Source organism: Platichthys flesus, chromosome 24, assembly GCF_949316205.1.
Source record: "Platichthys flesus chromosome 24, fPlaFle2.1, whole genome shotgun sequence".
Classification (NCBI taxonomy): domain Eukaryota; kingdom Metazoa; phylum Chordata; class Actinopteri; order Pleuronectiformes; family Pleuronectidae; genus Platichthys; species Platichthys flesus.
Genome location: NC_084968.1, coordinates 5739726 through 5760131, shown reverse-complemented (window position 1 = coordinate 5760131; position 20406 = coordinate 5739726). Strand labels below are relative to the sequence as shown.

Here is a 20406-nt window from a genome sequence, read left to right as displayed (position 1 = left end):
CGCTGACAGACCAGTTCACAAGGACTCTCCTGTGGGAAACTTTTGATTACAGATGAAATAGTTGGCACATAATCTTTCATCTCAAGTTCTACAAAAGCAGCATAAATACACTTCAAAGTTTTTTTTCATCATGATTACACCATGCCGTTGTGATTGGACTACTGAAGTATTCTCTTTGGAAAAGCACACGTCCTCTCGTGTCACCTGACTGCAGCAGGGTCAACAGACAGACGGATGGAGCTGGTTTTCCTGTGTGATTTGAAGCAGGATTTCCTTTAGTTAGCCAGCTATTCCTCTGTCCCTCTCATGGCCTCCAACTTGACCTCAGGACAATCCGACCTGTCAATTTGCTTGAACACTGAAAGTGTATATACAACCAGGCTTAATAACCGCTATCAAGACCGAACTTAGAAATATACAAGCAACAGCTTTCTGGTGCCCAACATTTAAGGTTATTCTCAAATGATATCACACTTGTAATTATACAAAATAACTCTTTCACTGGCATACAGGCAACGAAGTGGTGTCAGTAAAATCAATTACAAGATACAGTGAGAGGTTAATGTTAGTTATAATTGAAAAACAAGTGTCTTTTTATGTATATGATTCAAAGTGTTTGATTCTAATTCGAGTGATCATGAGGGAAACTTGAGTCTTGTTACTGCTCCCTGCGGTTTCCTGCTCGGCCATCTGTGAAGTTTGGCCGCTTGTATAACCTCCTTCTTTCGTTTACCCTTGATATCTAAAAGGAAACTTTTATATCGACATGAAGCATGTTAGAGAAGCATGTCAGGAAAGATCCTCTCATGCTTCTCTAACAATAGCAAGCTCAGGAGTGAGGATATGGTTGAAAACGGTGCCAAACATCTGTCACATCTGAGGGATATGACTTGTTATTGTAGCATTGGAAGGCAGGCTGTGAGCTGGCTGCTGAGTTCATTTAAGATGATGTGCAGTAAAATCCATCAACTTGTCTGCTCCTATCAAACAACAAACAGTGAAGTTGACAACTTATAAGCTTAAATTGTGGAATAATTTTTTAAATAGGAGAAACAGAAATACAGTTAGGTTAGGGTACCATTGGCCGTGATTGCAGCCTTATGAACCCATTTATCTAGTGAAGGAGTGTGAATACTTGTATGTAAATATACCTTACATGCATGCATATAATTGGGAAAGAGATAATTTGCTGTACAGTTGCGTATTTGTTTTGTCCCTGATTTACAGTGATGACAATAAGGGAGTTGAGTTCAGTCCAAGTTTGACGCTGGTTGGTTCGTCTTTGTTTATTTTTGTGTCTTTGATGCTGACTGATGTTGTAACGTTTGTGGCTGATGAGAAGAAATCAGGTCGTTTCTGGATTTATCAAAAAGCGTTTATTAATAGTCATAGTAATGTCACACAAATTCACAAGTGTTTAAGACATGTCTGGCTCAGTTTGGTGTGTGTGTCTGCAAGTATGTCTGTGTGGATTCTCTAAACAGTGCAGTTATAAATAAATGACCACAAAGAGAAGGAAAAGGTTAAGGTAATATTGCAACAGGAAAAATAGAATTCTCATTTTAAGAAGACAAACAGAAAAACAAATTGTTCAAAGAGAACATTTAGCACCATCTATCCCGTTATCATATTTAACAGATATCATAAAATCCTTAAAATCTCGTCTAAAAGCCCCCTACTTAATAAAAAAATTACCGCTTCTCAAACCACTTTTGAAAAAGTCGTTTAGTTTTTCCTCCTTAATGAGCATACAAACACAGCATTCCATTAGTCATCTTCTCTACGTGAGCAGTGTGCCTATCGTCTACAGGAAAGGTGGTGTTATAGTCAAGATAAAGATATCATTTAATATATATCAGGAAAAAAAGACAGGAGTCGGGAGGCGAGCACCAAAGAAACAGCAGCCTCCGCTCCTGATCACACACAACTCCCACATTTCAGTTCTTACAGAGCAATCAGTCACCATAAAAAATATAGGAAAAGAAATCGCAAACTTGTACAACCCCTATCGAAAAAGGGAGAACATTGATATCCAATAAATAGAGGAAATTTTTTAAATTAAATGTACAATGCCAAAAAGAAAAAAAATTCCAGGCAATACTAAGTCTGCATATCGGAAAACAAAACAATCAGAGGTACTAAACACAAACACCAGATGACAATGACTTTTTCTTTCTTTTTAAAAGAGATTGTAAAAAATGAACACAAAGACCTGATGATGTGTGACAACTGAATATTAATCTCCAGAGGAAATAAAAGTAGAATTGGTAAAAACACAAGATTTACAACACATACAAGAATCTGAAGAACAAAAAAAGAAATCCTCCCCAAAACAACCAAAGTCGTGGAAACCCGTATGTTTTGAAGCATTCCAAACAATTGTATTTTTTAAAATTCTTAATGCTTTAGAAAAATGTTCATATCTCTTATTAGTATTTTTTATTTTGTCTCTTTTCTAAATACAAGGCCAATGTGGTATATATCTAGGCTGATCTAGTTTAGAAAAACAAAACAATAAATTATTTTAAAAAAGACAGCACCTCACAGAAAAATTGCAAACAGCTTGTACAAATTTCAGTATTCAAGACGACGACAACAGAAAACGTTTTTTTCTGGTTCTGACAGAAACGCACCATTGAAACCATCCTCCACAGTTTGTTCAATGGCAGCACCGACTGCCCCCTGGGTCTCAGCTTCACTGCTGCCAGGGTTCCTGTTTCAAAGCACCATCTGAGAGTAAACTGGTATTTTATTGTCGGCTTGGTATTTCTTTTTGTAAACAGTAATGATGAGTAAACTTATTCAACTGGCTGTTCGGCAAGTATTAGCAGTAGTAGCAAAAATGATCTTAAATAATGAATGGTCAAGTTGAAACCCAAAGTGAAACTGTGTCTTTTGTCCCGGCTTGCAGGAGTTTTGGTTATGGCTGAGGAGGTGCAGGAGGGGAGCTCTGTCACCGGGAGGAGGAGGCGGCCTGGTATGATGACAAAAACACAACCCAGGATTAATTAGTTAATAATGGAATAAATGTAGAATAACTGACAGTTGTTTTTACTTCAGGTAGAAATGAACCTGCGCCTCTTGGAGCTGCAGTGATGGAGGTAAGTGTTGACTCACCAGGTTGAAGGAGTCGTAGGTGCTCATGAGCTCCTCTATGCGGTACTGCTCCAGCACCACCACGTTGGTCAGGTTGGGGCTACGCGTACGGGCGCAGTCCTCACAGTGAACCACATACGACTTCCTGTTGCTGCTCTCACTTGTCACAAACAACAGATCGAACACCTCCAGCTGTGGCAGAGGAGAACACAGTTATACAAACATTCACAGTGTAGTCAGAGAAAGGAAATGTTCTTACTTTCAAAAAACACTAAACCTGATATTTTAACCAGCTGTGATCTAAAACCGAACTAATACTATGAGATCAACTCTCTGCGATGAATCCTACCAGGGTTAAACTGTAGCATAAATATTTTAACCATCTAATTTCATGTAATATGGGTCCCAAGCATTTTAATGAAGGAAAACTAAGACATCTTAACGTTTTTTTATAAAAAAAAAGTAGAGAGGACTAAATTGCACCAGTTAACCTTTTTCGCATATTAATAACCCACTCATTGTAAAACATATCTTAGAGAAATTAAGCAGTACACCTTCAGCAGAGCTTCCTATTTGCACAAGAAACATTATACTCTGAGGTTACAAATTACATATATTAGATAGTGATAACTCATGATGTTCACAGATACATTTCAATATCTAAGTACTATATATTCTAACCTTTATCAGTGTAGGATTTATTGCAGTCTATTTATTATAGACTGTTAATTAAAACTTCCTTCAGTTAACTGTACCTTTTTATAGCACTGTCTTAGTTTCACTTCGCTGTTACTGATTTGTACTCACATCACATTCGTTGCAGTAGTAGGCCGGCTCATCTTTGACCCGACTCTGATAAGAAATCTTCTTTCCGCCAGCAACCAGTTGGTCCCGCAGGATCTGGATGTGCTTCATGGACTGCAGCAGGCAGTGTCTGACAAGAAGGTAAACACACACACACATATTTATATTAGGTTACCATCAACTATTAATGCTACAAATGTGCAATCGATTTTCCTGTGTCCTACGTCAATCAGTATGTATTAAGCTGTTTACTCCTATCTTTCAGAGCAGGACTTATTTTATGTTCAGATTTCGTAATAGTCTCACTAATACATTCCCTGGTTTGGCTTAGATATGCACTCCTGGAGCGCAGGATATGTTAAAACGTGCACATTGTATGTGTGCGTGTAACAAAATATGAGCATGACATCAGTAAGTCTTGACAGTACAGTGACACAAGATGACACTTTAGCATTCAGATAGGGGGGAGACGGATTCGAACCTCTGACTCTCTGGTATTAGTACAACCTGCTCTACCACCTGCACCACAGTAAAATATACATACATTTTACAGCTTCCTAGAACCCAATGAAATTGAACACATCCTTGATGAAGGTAGGATAGGTCTGTAAACTCACTTGAGCATCTGGTAGGTGTCTGAATCTGTGATCTTGAGGGTGCGAGCCACGTTCCAGGACACATGAATCATGGGGACGATGGACTTCACCTTCTTGACTTCGTTCCACTCAAACCTCTCCAGGGCCAGCTGGTACTGGTAGGCTGCACACGAGAGAGACAGCGTTAGAGAAAAGGCCGTTTTCTAAAAGTGTTCTTTCTGCCACTAGATGGTGCACTCTTACCATGGAGAGGCCCAACGTTCCAGGCGATGTTGTTGCACCAGCCCACGGCCTGAACCCAGTGGACAGTTCCAGCATTAATCCACACCAAGTCTCCAGGGCGCTGGATGAAGCGGTACACTGGGATGTTGGCTTTGTAGAGGTCCTCCAGTACAGGCCACCAGGACCCTGTCAGGTAGTCCACACCGTGCCTGTGGACAAAACGTGATAAGTTGTCATCGTCTGTATAACATTGTTCTTGGCAAACTGAATGATGCTGTGTAGACTCACTTTTCACAGAAGTCGCTGATGGCCTGCCAGTAGTTCTCGTGGACAGAGAACCACTCACAGTCTCCAGGGCCAATGTTGATGTTCACTGAGCAGAAGTTATTATTCTCCTGGTGACCTGTTGAATAAACACACAACGTCCTCAGTGTCAATCGTGGTAGTGTTATGTAAAATTGTTAGTTTCGCACTAATTTGTATATTTTACACTTTAATAGCCATTTAAAATTTCTTCTTCCAATTTGCCATAGCAATAAACAAAAACGTATTGCTGGCGGTATCAATACATAACAGGGTCCCTTACCTGGGGTGCGGCTCCCTGGAACCTTCATGTAGAGCTGGACCGTGTTCATGCCGAGGATGGTATGTCCCACGTGGCTCAGCATGTTTCCACTCGATGCTACACGCATAAACGCTGGCAGCTTCTGTAACTCCTGCAGCTGGGATTTCCACCTGAGCACAGAGACACAACAGGCTCAATCTAACAACAGTCATCTGTAGTACTGAAGTGTTGAGACATGAGCACAATCGGGCAGTGCAACCTGTGGAAAGACATTTATTGTGTGTTAGGACATGAGAGCACTAGTGTTTGTTGTGTTGCTCACCTCTTGGGATCTGACAGGTCAATGTTTGTGCCAAATTTAATGATCTTCCCCACTGGTTTCTGCTCAGCACTGAGGAGAAGAACATTACAACATTATTACAAATGACTTAACACTGCAATTCTTCCAGTTTAGGTTGTTTTGAAATGTGTCTTTACCTGCTACTTTCTTTAGAGATGTCCTTGATGGGAGTATCAGTACAGCTGGATGGCTTCTTCTCATCATCTTCATCCTCCTCATCACTTCCCTTCTCCTCCTGAAGTCACAAATCATGACAACACAAAACCATTACACAGATACAATAATATGCAGAGTAAATCAACTGGGTGTGTAATAGAAACATTATCAGAACTATTGGCAGGTGTAGTGTGAGATGTGTACCTGCAGACTCTCTTGGAAGCTGGAGGCCTGGTACTGGGCGTACTTGGCAATGGTGGTGTGGGAGCGGCTGCTCTCACAGGGCCACGTCTGACTCGTCCCAGTTGGGTCCCAGTTTTCATCAGCAGGCTGTTGCACCTGAGTCCTCACCTCCACCGCCTGCTCTGCATTGGCTTCCACCAGCGACTTAGTAGAAAACAGGCCCAGGTCTAAACACAAAGAAGAGGAATGTGAGGAAGTTGTTGAAAACTATGACTCATGTCTAGAGTCACTATTTCTTTAAAAGATAAGTGGAGATTACGAGTTTCTCAACGAATTGAATGTGTAAACGTACTGAGTCGTAGCGATCCAGCCAGGCCTCTGATGACAGTAACTGGATTCTTAGGGTCTGTACAGAACTGCAGCAGCACAGGGGAGAAGGCGTCTCTCTTACTCTCCAACTACACAGGGGGAAAAATCATGTAAGTGCACAAATAAAGTTGTTTTGAATTGAATAAACACAGATTTTCCTCCTTCCCCACAAGAGGGCGCAGTTACTTTAAATATAAAGCCAACTGTATGTTATGTTGCTCAGATAGAACACATTATTTGTACTTAATGATGAAAAAGCTCAGTGGATTTTAAGTTATCCTCTGGAGATATCTCTATATTATCATAGATTTAGCTACTTGTTCTTTGCAAAAACATTAATATCCCATATGTATCACATCCAAAGTAAAGGCTGAAGTAAAGTGAAGTGTGTGAGAAATGTAGAGCACAGTGACATACATAGATACTGGGTGTAGGGGGGTTGAGTTTCTCTCTAGGAATGATTTCATCTGAGTTAACGACGGGCTTCACAGAGAAGGCTGGGAGCAGGAAAGATTCTCGGAACTTCCCTGTGACTCTGGCGCCCCTAGAACAGGAGTAAAGAGAATATATTAAACATGAAGTTGCAAAACACAGGTTTGGGTCAGTACTTATGTCCCCGTGAGCTATGTGGTGTTGGATTTTCCAACCTCATTGATCCCAGAGATATTCAAAAAGCCTGACGAAAGGTGACATCAAATCTATTTTTAGAAAATACTTTTTCCACATTGCACTTACTTGCAAGACCTGATGATTTCACTGGCTGTGTTTTTGATGCTGATTTCTTCCAGAGGGATTCTCTTCTCCTCCACCTCGGAGGCGATGAACGTCTCCCTGTCGCCGCTCTCCACTTTTATCAGGCGAATCTTAAGCTCCTTGGGCGGCCCGTCTGACAGCGCCTTCAGTTTCAAGAAGTCTGTGGAACCTAATGAAGAGCCTGATTCGGAGCCTCTCCTGAGCTCAGAGGATCTTTCTCCAGAACTGCGTGAGGTCCACTCTGCCTCTCCTTCGCTGTTGGAGCTGGCACCTGATGCTTCCTTGCGCTTTTCAAAGTGACTGCGGTTCTTCTCTGAGCCCTCTTTACTCTGGAGGTTGAGGTCACCGAGAATTCTGCGATCCTTCTTCTCCTTATGGCTCTTACTGTCCTTGTGCCGTCTGTGGCTGGAGCCAGAATGGGTGGAAGATGACGACGATGATGACAGCGCCGTGTCATCTCTCCTTTCTCTATGCTTCTTCTTTTCTTTTCTGTCTTCGTGCTTTCTGCTGCTACTGTGGCTGTGACCATGCTTCCTCTTCTTGTCTTTCTCCCTCTCTTTATCCCTGTTTCTGTCTTTATCTCTGCGTTCTTTTACTTTGTCAGGTTTGTGGCTCTCCTCCACTCTGCCATGACTTTCTGATTTCTCCAGGAGGTTCTTCTTGGGAAGTGACTGTTGACTAAGAATGACCTCGCAGCTCTTGCCCAATTCTGCCAGAGAAGACTCAGAGATGGTTGTCAGCTCCTGCTCCTCCTTGACCACTTTAATAGGCTTGATGGTGGGAACAATCTCCTTTTTGATAGAGTTTAGGATTTCCTCTGTAGTTTCTCTACTATCTCTCCACATGTCAGCTTCCTCCATTTTCATTTTCTTGTCTTCCAGCAGAAGAGGGGCGGAAGACTTTAGAGCAGGGACAGCTGGACTGAAAGGTGGATTGGTTGAGTCGGACGTGGGGGAGCCACTTTGCTGCTGACGGCAGATATCGGGACCTAGAGACAGCGACGAGGAGTATTTGACCCCAACCAGAGCAGATGGAGGGGGTCTCCCAAAAGGCCCACCTCGATACACGTACTTCTGGCTCTCTAGGACTGTTGCTAGGGACTTGCTGTTGACGCCTGTCTGGTGGAGGTGGGGTCTTTGGGGTGGTGGTGAACAAGATGGAGTTTCAGAATCCTCTTCATCGTCGTCCTCATCAGCCTCACTTTTTGTCTGCTCGGGGAGGCCATAAAGTTTAGCCAGGTCACTGTGGCGGTAATTGGTGTTTCCTACTCCTGTCCCCATGTGCAGTGGCTGTTTGGAGACATTTAGAGACGGTTTTAGATATTCCTCGTCCTCCTCATTGAGAGAAGACGTCCGGCTGCAGGGGGATGCCAGGGAGCCTTGGCGGCTGAGCACAGGAGGACTAGCATGGGGGTTAGATCCAAAGTCTTCCTGGCTGAGCTGATGCTTCGTTGCTGGCACAAGGTCTGGGGCGCACAGGTAGCTCTTGATAGGAAGGACACTGGGTGAAAAGTTGTCGAGGAGTCCCGAGGAGCCATTGTTATACATCTCCTCTTCCTTTTTGATAGACTCGTCCAGCATGGCCATTATGTTTGCCAGACCATCAGGGAGCAGTGTGGACAACTCCGAGGGCTCTTCCTCAAACTGAGCGCTGTCTGAGTCGCTGCTGGTGGCGTGGTCCAAGCCATTTCCTTTCACCCGCTTGAGAATTCCTCCTGTGGAGCTGGAGGATAACGGTGGTGGAGGGTTTTCTCTGGGGAAGGCTTGATACAGTTTGGGGGGCTCTCTAAGTGCCAAGCTGGGGAGAGAGTGATGGCCGTCTCTCTCCCTGGATGTGTCTTTGGATTGGTTGGGTGCGGCTTGCATTGCCGGGGGCTTGTTGATGTACGCCGGCTGGTTCATCCCTGAGGTATTGTGTGTTGATGAGGGACTGAATGTCATTCCGCCATTGTTGCTCCACATCTCCCTTTGCCTCTGCTTTTCTCGAGCATACTCAGTCTGAGGTGTAAGCGGAGGCGGCCTCAGCCTCTCTACAAGAGACGTGGTGGTTGCTGTCTGGCCTGTTGGACAGGGGAGTACGCCGCCGCGGCTCAGCCAGGGGTAGCTGGGTGAGGCCTGGGAACAGGGGGGTGGAGGACCTGAAGGAGAGGCAGCAACAGATGAGAGACGAGGGGGTGGGGGTGTTGGGGAAGAGGTGCTGGAGAGCAGTCTCTCCAGGTTTTCAATAGCAGTCTGCTCTTTGCCCTTTGCACTGCAAAGTTCCTCCTCCCTCTTCCACTCCATCCTCCTTTTCTCCTCTTTTTCTCTCTCCAGATCTAATTGTCTTTTCTTTTCTTCCTCCTGCCTCTCTAGCTCTCTCTTTTTTCTCTCCTCCTCCTGCCTCTCCACTTCTCGCCGCTCCCTTCTCTTCCTTTCCCGCTCCTTCTTCTCCCACTCTCGCTTTTTCCTCTCCTCTTCCCGTCTCTCATATTCTTTCTTTTTCCTCTCCTCCTCCTGCCGTTCCATTTCTCTTCTTTGCCTCTCCTCTTCTTGCCTCCTCCTTCGCTCTTGCTCCTGCCTCTCCCATTCTCTCTTCCTCCTCTCCTCTTCCTCTCTCTCCAGTTCTCTCTTTTTCCTTTCCTCCTCCTTCTTTTCCAGCTCTTTCCTCTTCCTCTCCTCATCCTGCTTTTGCCTCATCTCCCATTCTTTCTTGTGCCTCTCCTCTTCTCTTGCTCGTCTCTCTTGCTGCTCTCTGTCTCGCTTCCTCCTTTCCTCAGCTTGCATGTGTCCCTCCAGCTCAGCATCGAGCTTGTCTAGAGCCTCCTCAATGGATTGGGGGATAGCGGTTGGAGCTGGTGGATGAAGGTGGGACTGAGCGTACGCCTGTGTGGAGGCAGAGTCTGGCTGATGACCCAGTCTGGAGGAGAGGATCTGATTAGGAGGCTGAGAGGCAGAGTTGACAGTGGAGCAAGGAGCTGGGCAGTAAGTAGCAGGAGTGTGAGGAAGTGGATTTGAAACCCTGCTTGTTATAACACTGTCCCCTGCCCTCTGGTGCCCTGAGGAGAACAAAGATGAGGAGGAAAACGCAGGAGGTTGCTCCAGTTCAGCCTGAGGATAATATGACGTCTTACCCTTAACGGGCAGAGACTTGGTGGGTCCCTGCTGTGGTGGTCTGGGCGGCCCTTGTTGGTGAGGCTGGCTGGCAGTGGGAGCTTGTCCTCTCTGACCACCTAGATGCAGCAGAGTATTCAGCTGAGAGGAGGAGCTAATGCCGGCACTCGTGGAGGTTTGGAGTACTGGTTCTCGACCTCTTTGCCAGCTGCTATTAGTGCGGCCATTGTTCACAGCGCAGCCAGCAGGGGGCAATGTGGTTGCCGTGGCGTCACCTGTGCTGCGGATGTTGCGGTAGCCACTGATGGAGCTTGGGGCTTGGGATACAGGAACATTAGGGGTAATGACAGGTGTACGGGTGGAGTTGGTTGGGGGCAGAGGAGGATTGATGTGATGGTGATGGTGATGCTGGGGGGGGACCCGTCTATCCACGGCCTGATTGTGGCTCTGCTGGTGATGAGGTAGCAGTCCTGGAGGCCTGTAGATGCTTGATTCCTGAAGAAACACATAAGGAGCAATTTAAATCAGTAAATATAACAAAGAGCTCTAACAACTGTGCCTGGGTTAAAATTTAAGCCTGATTATTTCAGATAAAACGGTGTACAAATGAGCTACTGCATGAATGACTTGTGCTCACCAGGGAGTGACTGCTGGGCCTGCCTTGGTATCTCCAGGCCTCGTGGGGCCCAGTTTGCGGTTGCTGCGATACTGAGGTGCTGCTGGCAAGTGGAGGAGGGTGGGGGGGACCCTGGAGCCCCAGCCCTGGATGAGGCTGGAAGTGGCTGTAAGGCATACTGCTGCTGCTGGTTGCAGGAGGGTTTGCTGGTGATTGGGCGTGTAGGTGTTGATCTCTGTCCCCCCTGGTTGGGGTAGATGTGTAAGAGGTAGCTTGGCAGCCACCTTGGCCCCCGACGAGGGGGCCTCTCTGGTTGTGAGGACCACGAGGCTCCATCGCCTGGCAGGTTGGTGCCAACCCGAGTTTGGAGCCAGGAGTGGGGTAGGAAGAGTGAGGCGACTGATGGTTCACAGCCTGAGGTTGGAATGTGTCCTTCTGGAGCTGGGGAGCACATCCCTGGTTGTAGCTTCCTGGAGAGGAGTTGGATGGAGGGGAGAGGGTTGAAGCGTTGGAAGAGGCAGGAGAGGACTTTTGGGTATAGCTGCCCATTCTTTGCTTGTTGGTTTCCTGTTGAATCAGACCAAAAGAAAGCAACAAGGGGATTATTAGTCACAGACAGAAGGATCTGTTCAATGCTGCACTTAACTAACCAGGGAAAAGGAAATCAATTAGTGTTATGTGCCACACAGTGAACAATACTCTCTGAGTATCAGACAGCTTATAGATTCAATACTTCTTTATGGCAGCACACAATCCAATTAAGGTTTGCCTATTGATTGTGGTCAACATTAAAATATCAACCCTTGGCTCCAACAAACGTTTAGTCAATGAGATATTTTGTTACTGTTCGGACCTGGAACTCTTGGGATGATGGGTTCTTGCGGTCAGAGGGTCGGGGCTGCCAGGGAGTGTTGTTGTCCTTGTGGAGGGGGTTCCAGAAGGCAGGTTTTTGAGGAAGGTGGTGGATTGATGACTGCTGCTGAGACAGCGAAGACTGGCCAGGACCAGGGAAACGCTGAAGCCCAGGATGGGATACCTGCAGAGGGAGTGGAACAATAATTTACCTTCCTAATGAGAATGACAGAGACCTTTAAAATTGGCCATGTGTTGTATCTTTTTTTGGTATTACGAGAAAAAATTGTATTCAATACCTGATCGGAACTCTTTTTCCTCTTGCTGGGGCTGGGACAGTCCTCTGCAGAGGGAGGGTGGGATGATGGGTGCAGGGATGGCGGAGGAGTGTGCTGGATAACAGAATGCTCTCCCAACGGAGGGCCTGGTCTCTTCAGTTGTCCCCCAAGCATCTTCCCTGGGTAGCCCCTCTGCTGTGAATAGAAAGAGGTAAAATCAGTTTTATAGCAGCTGAATCCAAATCTCAGTGATAATGTCTGTGACTGGAATTTGACTTCAACCTGTCTGGCTGCAGCAGAAATGACAGCCAGTCTATAGAGGTTCGATGTGTATACATATGATGAAACATGATCATAGCCAATTAAAGGGCTCTTACCTGGTGCACCTGAGCCCACATCTCATCTCCCAGCAATGGTGGCCCCCGGGGAACCTGCTGCTCCTGAGGACCCCCAAACTAAAGCACAGAAAACAGCGAAAGTGTGAACATTGTCAGCGTTTTGTCTGAAAAACAGTTTTACCCTGATACACAAGTCTGTTCCTCACCTTCAGCAGGTGGTTGGGTCTGGTGTGCGGAAGATGCGAGTTTGGGTGAGGACCACCACTGCCAGCATAGCCTCCATTATGGAGGCGGAGCGAGTGCTCATTGGGCAGGGACACCACAGGATGTCCTTGAGGAGGGAGGTGGGATTCATACAGCTGGCCTAGTTGCTCCCACGCTCTGTGAGGAGGGGGAGGATGAAGATGAGGAGGTCGCTGCTGCTCCCTTTGCAGCCCAGGTAACATTGGCTGTGAGAGCTCGTGCTTCTCGCCTCCTCTCATGGGCCTAGAGAGCCAAAAAAAGACAGAATGACATATAAATTAATGAAAAACCTGAATCATCATGTGATTTTTCTGTAAATTTTTCTTTTTACGCTTTGCTTTATAGATTAAGGTCTGCAACTGAGGATTTTGTGCATGACTTACCCATTAGTGAAGTATTTACTGGGGTGGTTCAGTCCGCCCATGGGACCAGGAGGTAGATGGGGAAGGAGCTGGTGGTTCATTCCAGGCAAACATCTGATGACAAACAGAAACAGCCGACACAGGTCAGTAAGGTAACATTCCTTTGCGGTTTCTAATCCTTATACTTCAGTTCCTCTGTAAAATCATGACTTTTCAGTGAATTCAAGTGAACAAAGGGGTTTGTGTTAGTTTGTATGTTGGTGTTGTCATGGCTACAGACCTGGCAGGTGGCTGCCAGGCGCGGCCGCCCACGGGAGCCCATGGTCCCCGGTTGAGTCCGTCCAGAGGGAAGGAATCCCGTGTGCCTCGCCCGCCAAACTGCTCTACTGCGTGATGCATCCAGCCTGTGGATATTAGTAAAACAGTCAATATGTATTAATACACAAACACTTGCGCCATATAGGATAATGAAAAATAACTTAAAATATAACAGCTCATAAAATATCTTAGTAAAAGATCTAATCTCTCAACGTTTTGCTTTTTATGAAGGTCCATTATGTACATAAACATACATCATTTTGCAGGAACGTTGGCTTTATCACCAGTTAGCCCATTCAAATTACAGGCTGTAGCCAGGGATTTAAACAATTATAGAGGGATAATTACTTCTAGACATCCATGCATGAGTGCTTCATAGTCAGAAGTCATATCAGAGCACTGCTACTTACCAGACTAGCTATGTCTGTGAAGCCCTCCACTGCAGCACAGAGAGGGCCTCACTCCAACACTGAGAAGATCTGGACTTTTCCACTCTTCTGTTCTCAGCACCAACAATCCAAAAGCCTACTGGCTGCAGACACAGAGAAGAACAGGAGAGCCAGTGTGAGCACAGGTGAGACACAGACACACTGGGAGGTTGACAACAGCTGCGGGCTCTTTATAATGCGGGCTAGCAGTATATGTGTGTGAGTTGAAGAGCTGGCCAGCAGAGAGGGGAGGGGGTAGGTAGAATATAGGACAGGGGAGAGGCAGGTAAAAGCCTGGACTCTGACTGCAGAGGCAAACTCTCTTCTTCTGCTTCTGTTATAGTTTAGACATTTCACCAGGACAACAATTATTCAGAGGAATACACAAAATGTCATGACTTCTTTGTCTTAAATTGGCTGCTATGCATCAATCAGCCTGTAGGAGGCGCCATTAAACCAGTTGGTGAATAATAGGATTATTACTGCAGCCCAGATGGCTCAGTGGGGAGCTCACCTATGAGGACAGACCTGGGGTTACTGTAATCCTCACTATGGGCCTCCTGATAACAAGAGACAGAGGGAAAGACGGAGAGTGAGAGGCCTTGGTCACGTTCCAAGTGTGTGTGTGTTTGTGCACAAGAGTTAGGGGTGCTGGAAGCAGTGCCAAGTGTGCAAGCTGCAGGGTCTTGTCAGGCTTGTGCTGGTTTAGTGCATGTGAGAGAGAATAGTCTGCTCCCCTTTAAGTGGATGATTATGTGTGTGTGCGTGTGTATGCCCAATGGATACACTAAGGTTTAATCTCATTACGGCAGGCGTGATGGAGAGGGAGAGGGGGGCAGCAGCGACAGACGGTCTGAACAGGATGGAAGGATAGATTAACGAGAAAAGATAGAGACAGAGAAGAAGGAAGAGATGGAGGGAGGTGGAGTGGAGAGTCGGAACGGTGCCATAAGAACGCCCACACACCTTCCCACACACGCACATATACACACACACAAAAGGAGACGACACAAAGGAAATTGGTTGAGGGGAAAAGACATAAAAGAAGGTGAGCGATAAACTCGCCTCCCTCCCTGAAACACTGACTGACACACACACACACACACACACACATAAAGACAAAAGGTGTCAAGATACAAAGAAGCCCAAGCTTCAAAGAACGCTTGATTCAAGAGAGACAACAAGAGACACCTAACAAAGACCTGAGGGGATGAGTTTACACCTGCTGTTAAAAACGAGAGTGACAAACCAACTTCTGTCATGCTGAAGATGCACAAAATTTAAATTATAAAATATAACCTTGTATACATCTGACATAAACTTAAGTATCCAAAAACAATGAATAATCCCATCCCATTATCCCAAAGCGGGTTAAAGATGATCTGACTATTAAACATCTTGAGACAGACAGACACACACCCACACTAAGACTCTCCAAACTCTCTTTCGCTCACTCATGCCGACACAGGCACACACACACACACATACACATAGGGACATTAGACACACGTGGACTCAGACTGGCTTAAAACAACATGTCTTCATGAACAGATATGTCTCTTGCACACAGAGACATCGGATCACAAAAACCACATGTTAATACCAGATGTGCATGGTCCAACGTCTATCTATGATTTGAGAGTCTACCGTAAAAATAACAAATTACAGCCCCAATTGTACAGGAAGTGTAATGAAAACACTTTCAAGCAGTGAGGAGCAATGTGTAATGCATTATGGGAGAGTGCACACACAGGTTATGATTCATTTCTCTTGCTCAGCACAGCACTCTTCCACTGGTTTTCCTAAATTAGCTCTGGTCATACGCAGTCCCTCCACCCACCAGTTCCTCTCCTCGTCTTCCTCCCACCAACTCTATTTAAAGGCCAGTTGGGGATATTTTAATCGCTGCACACGACTGTAAGGAGTGGTGCTTTACAGTGACACACACACACCACCTCTCTATCTCTCCCCTCCTGCCTCACAGGGATCATCATCCACCAGGCACTGCTGCTATGTGAAGATAGTTTGGCGTTGACTGTCAGGACTGCACTCAATGTGATACGGACACGCTCTCATGCTGAACATACCTTTTAGAGTAGCACCAAGTTATTGATTCACAGTTGTGTTAAGTCTCGGATCGGGCTGCCAATCATCCCTCTGGGGTGAACCCTGAAGACACAGAAGACAAAAACACTCATGTCAAGATGTCACAAAAACAATATGAAGCAGCACACATCACAATATGATCAAAACTGTCAAACAGCCTAACGTCTCAAAGCATGTTTTCAATCAAGGCTGAGGGTGGTCTTTGATTTCAGTATAAACCAAACTCTTCTTTGTCCTACTACTTCTCTTCTCTGGTTTTCTAGACAGTGAGTCGTTTCTACCCTCACCCCTCCTGCTTTCCTGACTTCTGGGGTAACGCCTGGTCTCAGAGCAGCGTGGAGAACCTGAGGGTGGCTCAGAGGCGCAGGGGTTAGTCAGCAGGGAGGCCTATACAATGGGAGCGAGGGGGGTCCTGTTCCACGTTCGCTCACCCTCTCTCTCTTCTCAGAGACACAAGAGTGAGTCTGACTGTGCAGCTCAACAGGCAAGTGGAGACACAAACAAGGCTGGTCTCGCTCAAACAGGAAGAGCTGAGCTAAGTCAACTATCACATCAACGTGTAGCGCTGGTGAAACATAGTAAAATAATAAAACACATGGCATGATGGGAAATGAGAGGGGCCCGAGCGAGACAGAAGGGGAGGTTTAAATTAGAAAAAGATATAGAGGGAAAGCAAAGAGAGCTGGTTGTGACTGAGAGTGCAAACAGGGACACGCTGCCGAGGCTGTAATTACCACTTTTATAGAGGGTGTGTGTTTATGTCTGTTGTAACCAAATGGTCGTCTACTCCTGCTGCTAGCCCGGCTATCATGTTGCTCACAGCTACTCCACCAGCACACTGGGAGAAACTCCTCTGAAACCAGATAGTGTACACAGATGCCAGGCAGTGTTATGTAGCAGCTCAGGTTCCATCAGATGATACCAAAGCCATGAAACTTAGTTATCACAGCGATGAGTTAGGATTCAGTGTCTGAGAGGAGACGCATATCATTTTTGGGGGATCCCCCGCTGACTCAGCGCCCTTGAAGAGGGCTTACCCCGCACCGCTGCCCTAAACTCCGCCCTCATGGGACACCACGCACAGTCGGGTGACCGGGGGCGTGTTCCTGCACCGTCACAGAAGTTCGAACTGCGGGAATTTCTCAGACTTTGTCATCATTTCTGCTTCCTAAGCAGCACACCACGTTGGTTGGTTGACTGTGTGTATGTGTGTGTTTGGATCAGCAAACAGGATGTGATGAGCTATACGGGGGTTTCATTGCAGGGGGAGGAATTAAACCACAATTTCAAGAGAAATGATGAGGTAAATTCTACAGAGATGATGGGGATCACACTAATGACCCCTTTCACACAAATATTCACATTGATATCTCCCGAGCCATCAATCCTGAACACCCTCACTTTATCCACAAACTAACTACAGGCTGAAGTCTTTCCCTATAAGACTGAGGTTAAGTTAAAGTACTTTGAGTATATTCACTTCAATTGTGTTAAACAACTCTATGTAAATAGGTGACATATTTATCATTTATTTTCCAAACAGACGACGTAAAAAAACCACATGGTACATCTCGTTCACGTGAATTCCCCCATCACACATCAAAGAGTCTCGTTCCTGTCAATGCCCTCGTTGTCTGAGTTACGCAAGTTTCTCATTGTCCTGGCAACGCCGGCTATCAGCTGGGAGGCGGGGCCAAGCAGGAAGCTTTGGCAAGCAGACAAAGCCGTGCCAACTGTTGTCAACCACACCAACCATGAGGCAAGACCAAAAAAAATAAAGGAGCCCTTTTGAATCCCCGATGGCGTTTTACCAAGAAACACATACACACAAACACAAACTAAATAAATCCACCGTAATCCCACGTGACAGAAAAACCAAAGTCATAACCTTGTGGCTACAAACAGGGGATCTTGCATAGTCACTACCATGAGCAAATCATTGAAGTTAAGATGTTCAAATGACGTCTGTCTCTGTGCAGTCGTCTTAAACTATTCCCCCTCAGCCTTCTCCCAGCCACTGGCCTTCACTGGTCCCCAGCCAGACCACCACAGTGAGGCCATGAGTGGAAAATAGACTGGTGGAAGAGGGGGCAGTGAGGAAATACACTCCAAAAGTATCCATCTGTTAGTGTAAAAAAGTTTCTTTTGTTCTGCATCGTGAGACCAAAAAAGACTAAAAGCAGATTTCTCTCATCTGGGTAACTACTGTTTTATTTGCTGTAAGAAAATGTAAGATTTAACATCAAATGAATGCTTTGTTGGGCCTTTGATTTGATAATGATTTTCACCAATATTACCAATGGGAGAGAGCAATAAGTAAGACGGCTCAAATTGACTATATTGAGACCATATGAGAGAGGATAAAAGCCACTGGAAATGCAGAGTTTAAGGGGGTAGTGGCCGACAGATGGAGTGCATGACTATCCTGACTAGTCACTGCAGAGCCTGGCTGATAAGAAATGACCAGATAAGGCTGAGAGAAGTGGAAGAAAAGAGAAAACAGAGAGTATAACGGAAAAGGCCAAGCATTTCTCTCTCCCATTCTGTCTTGCTCTGTCCTCCCTCGCCCTCTCTAGTCCATTACATAATCACTCCCAGATAGAGATCCAGTTCGGGAGGAAACACCATGCATTTCTCACACACACAAACTCAGAGGAACAGCCAGCCCCTGCCTTCGTCCGCCTCCCCCTTGTTGCCAGGCTCCCAGTGTGTGTCTGTGTACGCATGGGTTTGTTTGTTTGTGTGCAAGCGTCAGTGCATGCCGTTCCAAAACGGTGATGCGGGCTAACTTCATCCCATTCCGAGCCGTACGCACATCCTCGCACACGCACACCATATCAGAAGACTGTTGCAGTAGTCACCACACACGGGGCAGTGTAGGTCAGCCAAGGACACAGCAAGCAGACATTGTTCCGGCTAATAAACACAGAAGCTTCTGACCTCTGTGGCGGACCATTATCTCATTCTAGCATCCACCTCAATAATCCAACCCTGCATCTAGGGGACAGAGCGTGGTGCTAACCCCTTCACCCGGTTACACCCAGACCTTCCCTGCTCAGCAGCAACACGCCAGTTAGCCATAACAGGCCAGATAAAAGATCCTATTTATCTTATGGTGTCTCCCCTTGGCTTTTATGTCACTCTTCCCCCCCCACACACACACACATCTGCTCTACATTCAGGCCATGACAGAGAGAAGTCCAGGGAGGAGGAAAACTCAGAAGTCTTCACATTTTAACTCTGCTGGGTTGACGTTGCTTTTTATTTCGACAGTCACTGGGAAGTTTCAGGTTAACAGCAAAACAGTTTGGCTGTTGGTGATCAGCAGGCCAATATGCTGCTTGGTTTGTCTCTTTTTCCACCCAGGTTTTTATTCTTAAGAAACACGTTGGCTGCAAAGCCTCTACCAAGATGAAAACGTTGATTTCCAGGCCCTCTGTGAGAAACAGTTAGCGTACATATCATCTGCCTGTGGAAAAAGAGACCAAACACGTAACGGCAGGGGGTGGGGGGTGATAGAAAAAAAACAAGACAACATGAGGCCCCCTTTGTCTGCTGCACTCAGCACCCTGACATCTGGGCTGTGACTGACAACATGCCACTGGGTTAGTGTGGTGCATCTCAATTTCTATTGAACATATAAACACACAGATCAGATACACGTGTGACGTTTAAGAGAAGGAGATCAGAGCTCAGGAAGTAGTCGTCACAGCCACAGGAAGTAGGCCTCCCTGAGGGGTCGGGGTGTGTGTCTGTGTAAGAAAGAGAGAAGACCTTGGGAACGGCTTTTAAGGCTGTGGCTTCCTGTTGAATAAATATGAACTGTCTATGTGTTCCTAATTTGTCTATAACAGCCTTTCTGACTGTTAAAAAAGATCAACGGGATCTTGTGTGACTAATACAAATCTGTGCAGACGTGAGACAAAAGGAGTCAATTCAGATATATAACCTGTTTCACTTATAGCTCCGGAAATACACCTCAGACAGACAGTCATCTTGTGAGAGTCATGAGTTGCACACACGTGCCTTTCACAAGTCTCGTCAACAGAGAGGAGACTGTCACTGCCTCTGACTATCCCTGTTAAGGGAAAAGCCTTGTTTCCTCTCTTTTTAGCTTCTGGTAAAACTGAGTGACAAACATATGATGGCAGAATGAGTGTGTGAATGTGTTTCCACACAAACATAAGTCTGGATTCCTCATCAGCCCCTACAACACTTTAGGGTTCTTACGCGTCTGAATCCAGGAGGGTGTGTGAACATGTGTGTGTGAGAGAAACAGAAAAAGAAAATGACTCAACACCTGGTTTGTGACTCTTAAAGGAAAACAGCCAATATCTCCCAACATACTGGAAACCTAAGAGAACGTGGGCGTATCAATGAGAACTGACAATGCCTCTATCACTGTCACTCTCGATTTCCACCCTTGAGCAAGCTCAAAATCCCCAGAACGTTTCTTCTCCGGTTGAATGATTTCAATAACTAATCTAAAAAAAGCTCAAGACAAAACCGAGTATCACTACGTCTCTCTACATTGTAAAAGCTGCCTCAGAATCTGAGGGGCAGAATCCCCCCTTCATACTGCTATGTCTCTCCAAATGCTTCTATTCCACAGCCAGGGCTAACACACACCTATAGCTCAGAAATGCACTTAACCAGATGACAGACTCTGCTCCCTTGGTAACCGTTGCCATG

At 45.8% G+C, this 20406-nt stretch overlaps 1 protein-coding gene across 3 annotated transcripts in view; it reads right to left on the bottom strand.

The window, feature by feature from the left end:
• Nucleotides 1–1361: 1361 nt before the first annotated feature.
• Nucleotides 1362–20406, bottom strand: part of kdm6ba (lysine (K)-specific demethylase 6B, a) — an 88697-nt gene continuing 69652 nt past the window's right edge. For all 3 annotated transcript variants that reach the window (XM_062383870.1, XM_062383872.1, XM_062383871.1), the window contains 22 exons: nucleotides 15696–15777; nucleotides 13591–13712; nucleotides 13143–13266; nucleotides 12884–12976; nucleotides 12464–12743; nucleotides 12297–12374; nucleotides 11941–12114; nucleotides 11643–11825; nucleotides 10811–11356; nucleotides 7067–10668; nucleotides 6749–6875; nucleotides 6315–6420; nucleotides 5984–6189; nucleotides 5761–5858; nucleotides 5606–5674; nucleotides 5305–5453; nucleotides 5007–5121; nucleotides 4740–4927; nucleotides 4518–4659; nucleotides 3904–4030; nucleotides 3118–3288; nucleotides 1362–2974 (listed from right to left, as the gene is read on the bottom strand). In XM_062383870.1, the coding sequence (XP_062239854.1) occupies nucleotides 2954–2974; nucleotides 3118–3288; nucleotides 3904–4030; nucleotides 4518–4659; nucleotides 4740–4927; nucleotides 5007–5121; nucleotides 5305–5453; nucleotides 5606–5674; nucleotides 5761–5858; nucleotides 5984–6189; nucleotides 6315–6420; nucleotides 6749–6875; nucleotides 7067–10668; nucleotides 10811–11356; nucleotides 11643–11825; nucleotides 11941–12114; nucleotides 12297–12374; nucleotides 12464–12743; nucleotides 12884–12976; nucleotides 13143–13261 (6594 nt within the window). In that variant the 5' untranslated portion in view covers nucleotides 13262–13266; nucleotides 13591–13712; nucleotides 15696–15777 and the 3' untranslated portion in view covers nucleotides 1362–2953. The remainder of the gene's footprint in view (nucleotides 2975–3117; nucleotides 3289–3903; nucleotides 4031–4517; nucleotides 4660–4739; nucleotides 4928–5006; nucleotides 5122–5304; nucleotides 5454–5605; nucleotides 5675–5760; nucleotides 5859–5983; nucleotides 6190–6314; nucleotides 6421–6748; nucleotides 6876–7066; nucleotides 10669–10810; nucleotides 11357–11642; nucleotides 11826–11940; nucleotides 12115–12296; nucleotides 12375–12463; nucleotides 12744–12883; nucleotides 12977–13142; nucleotides 13267–13590; nucleotides 13713–15695; nucleotides 15778–20406) is intronic.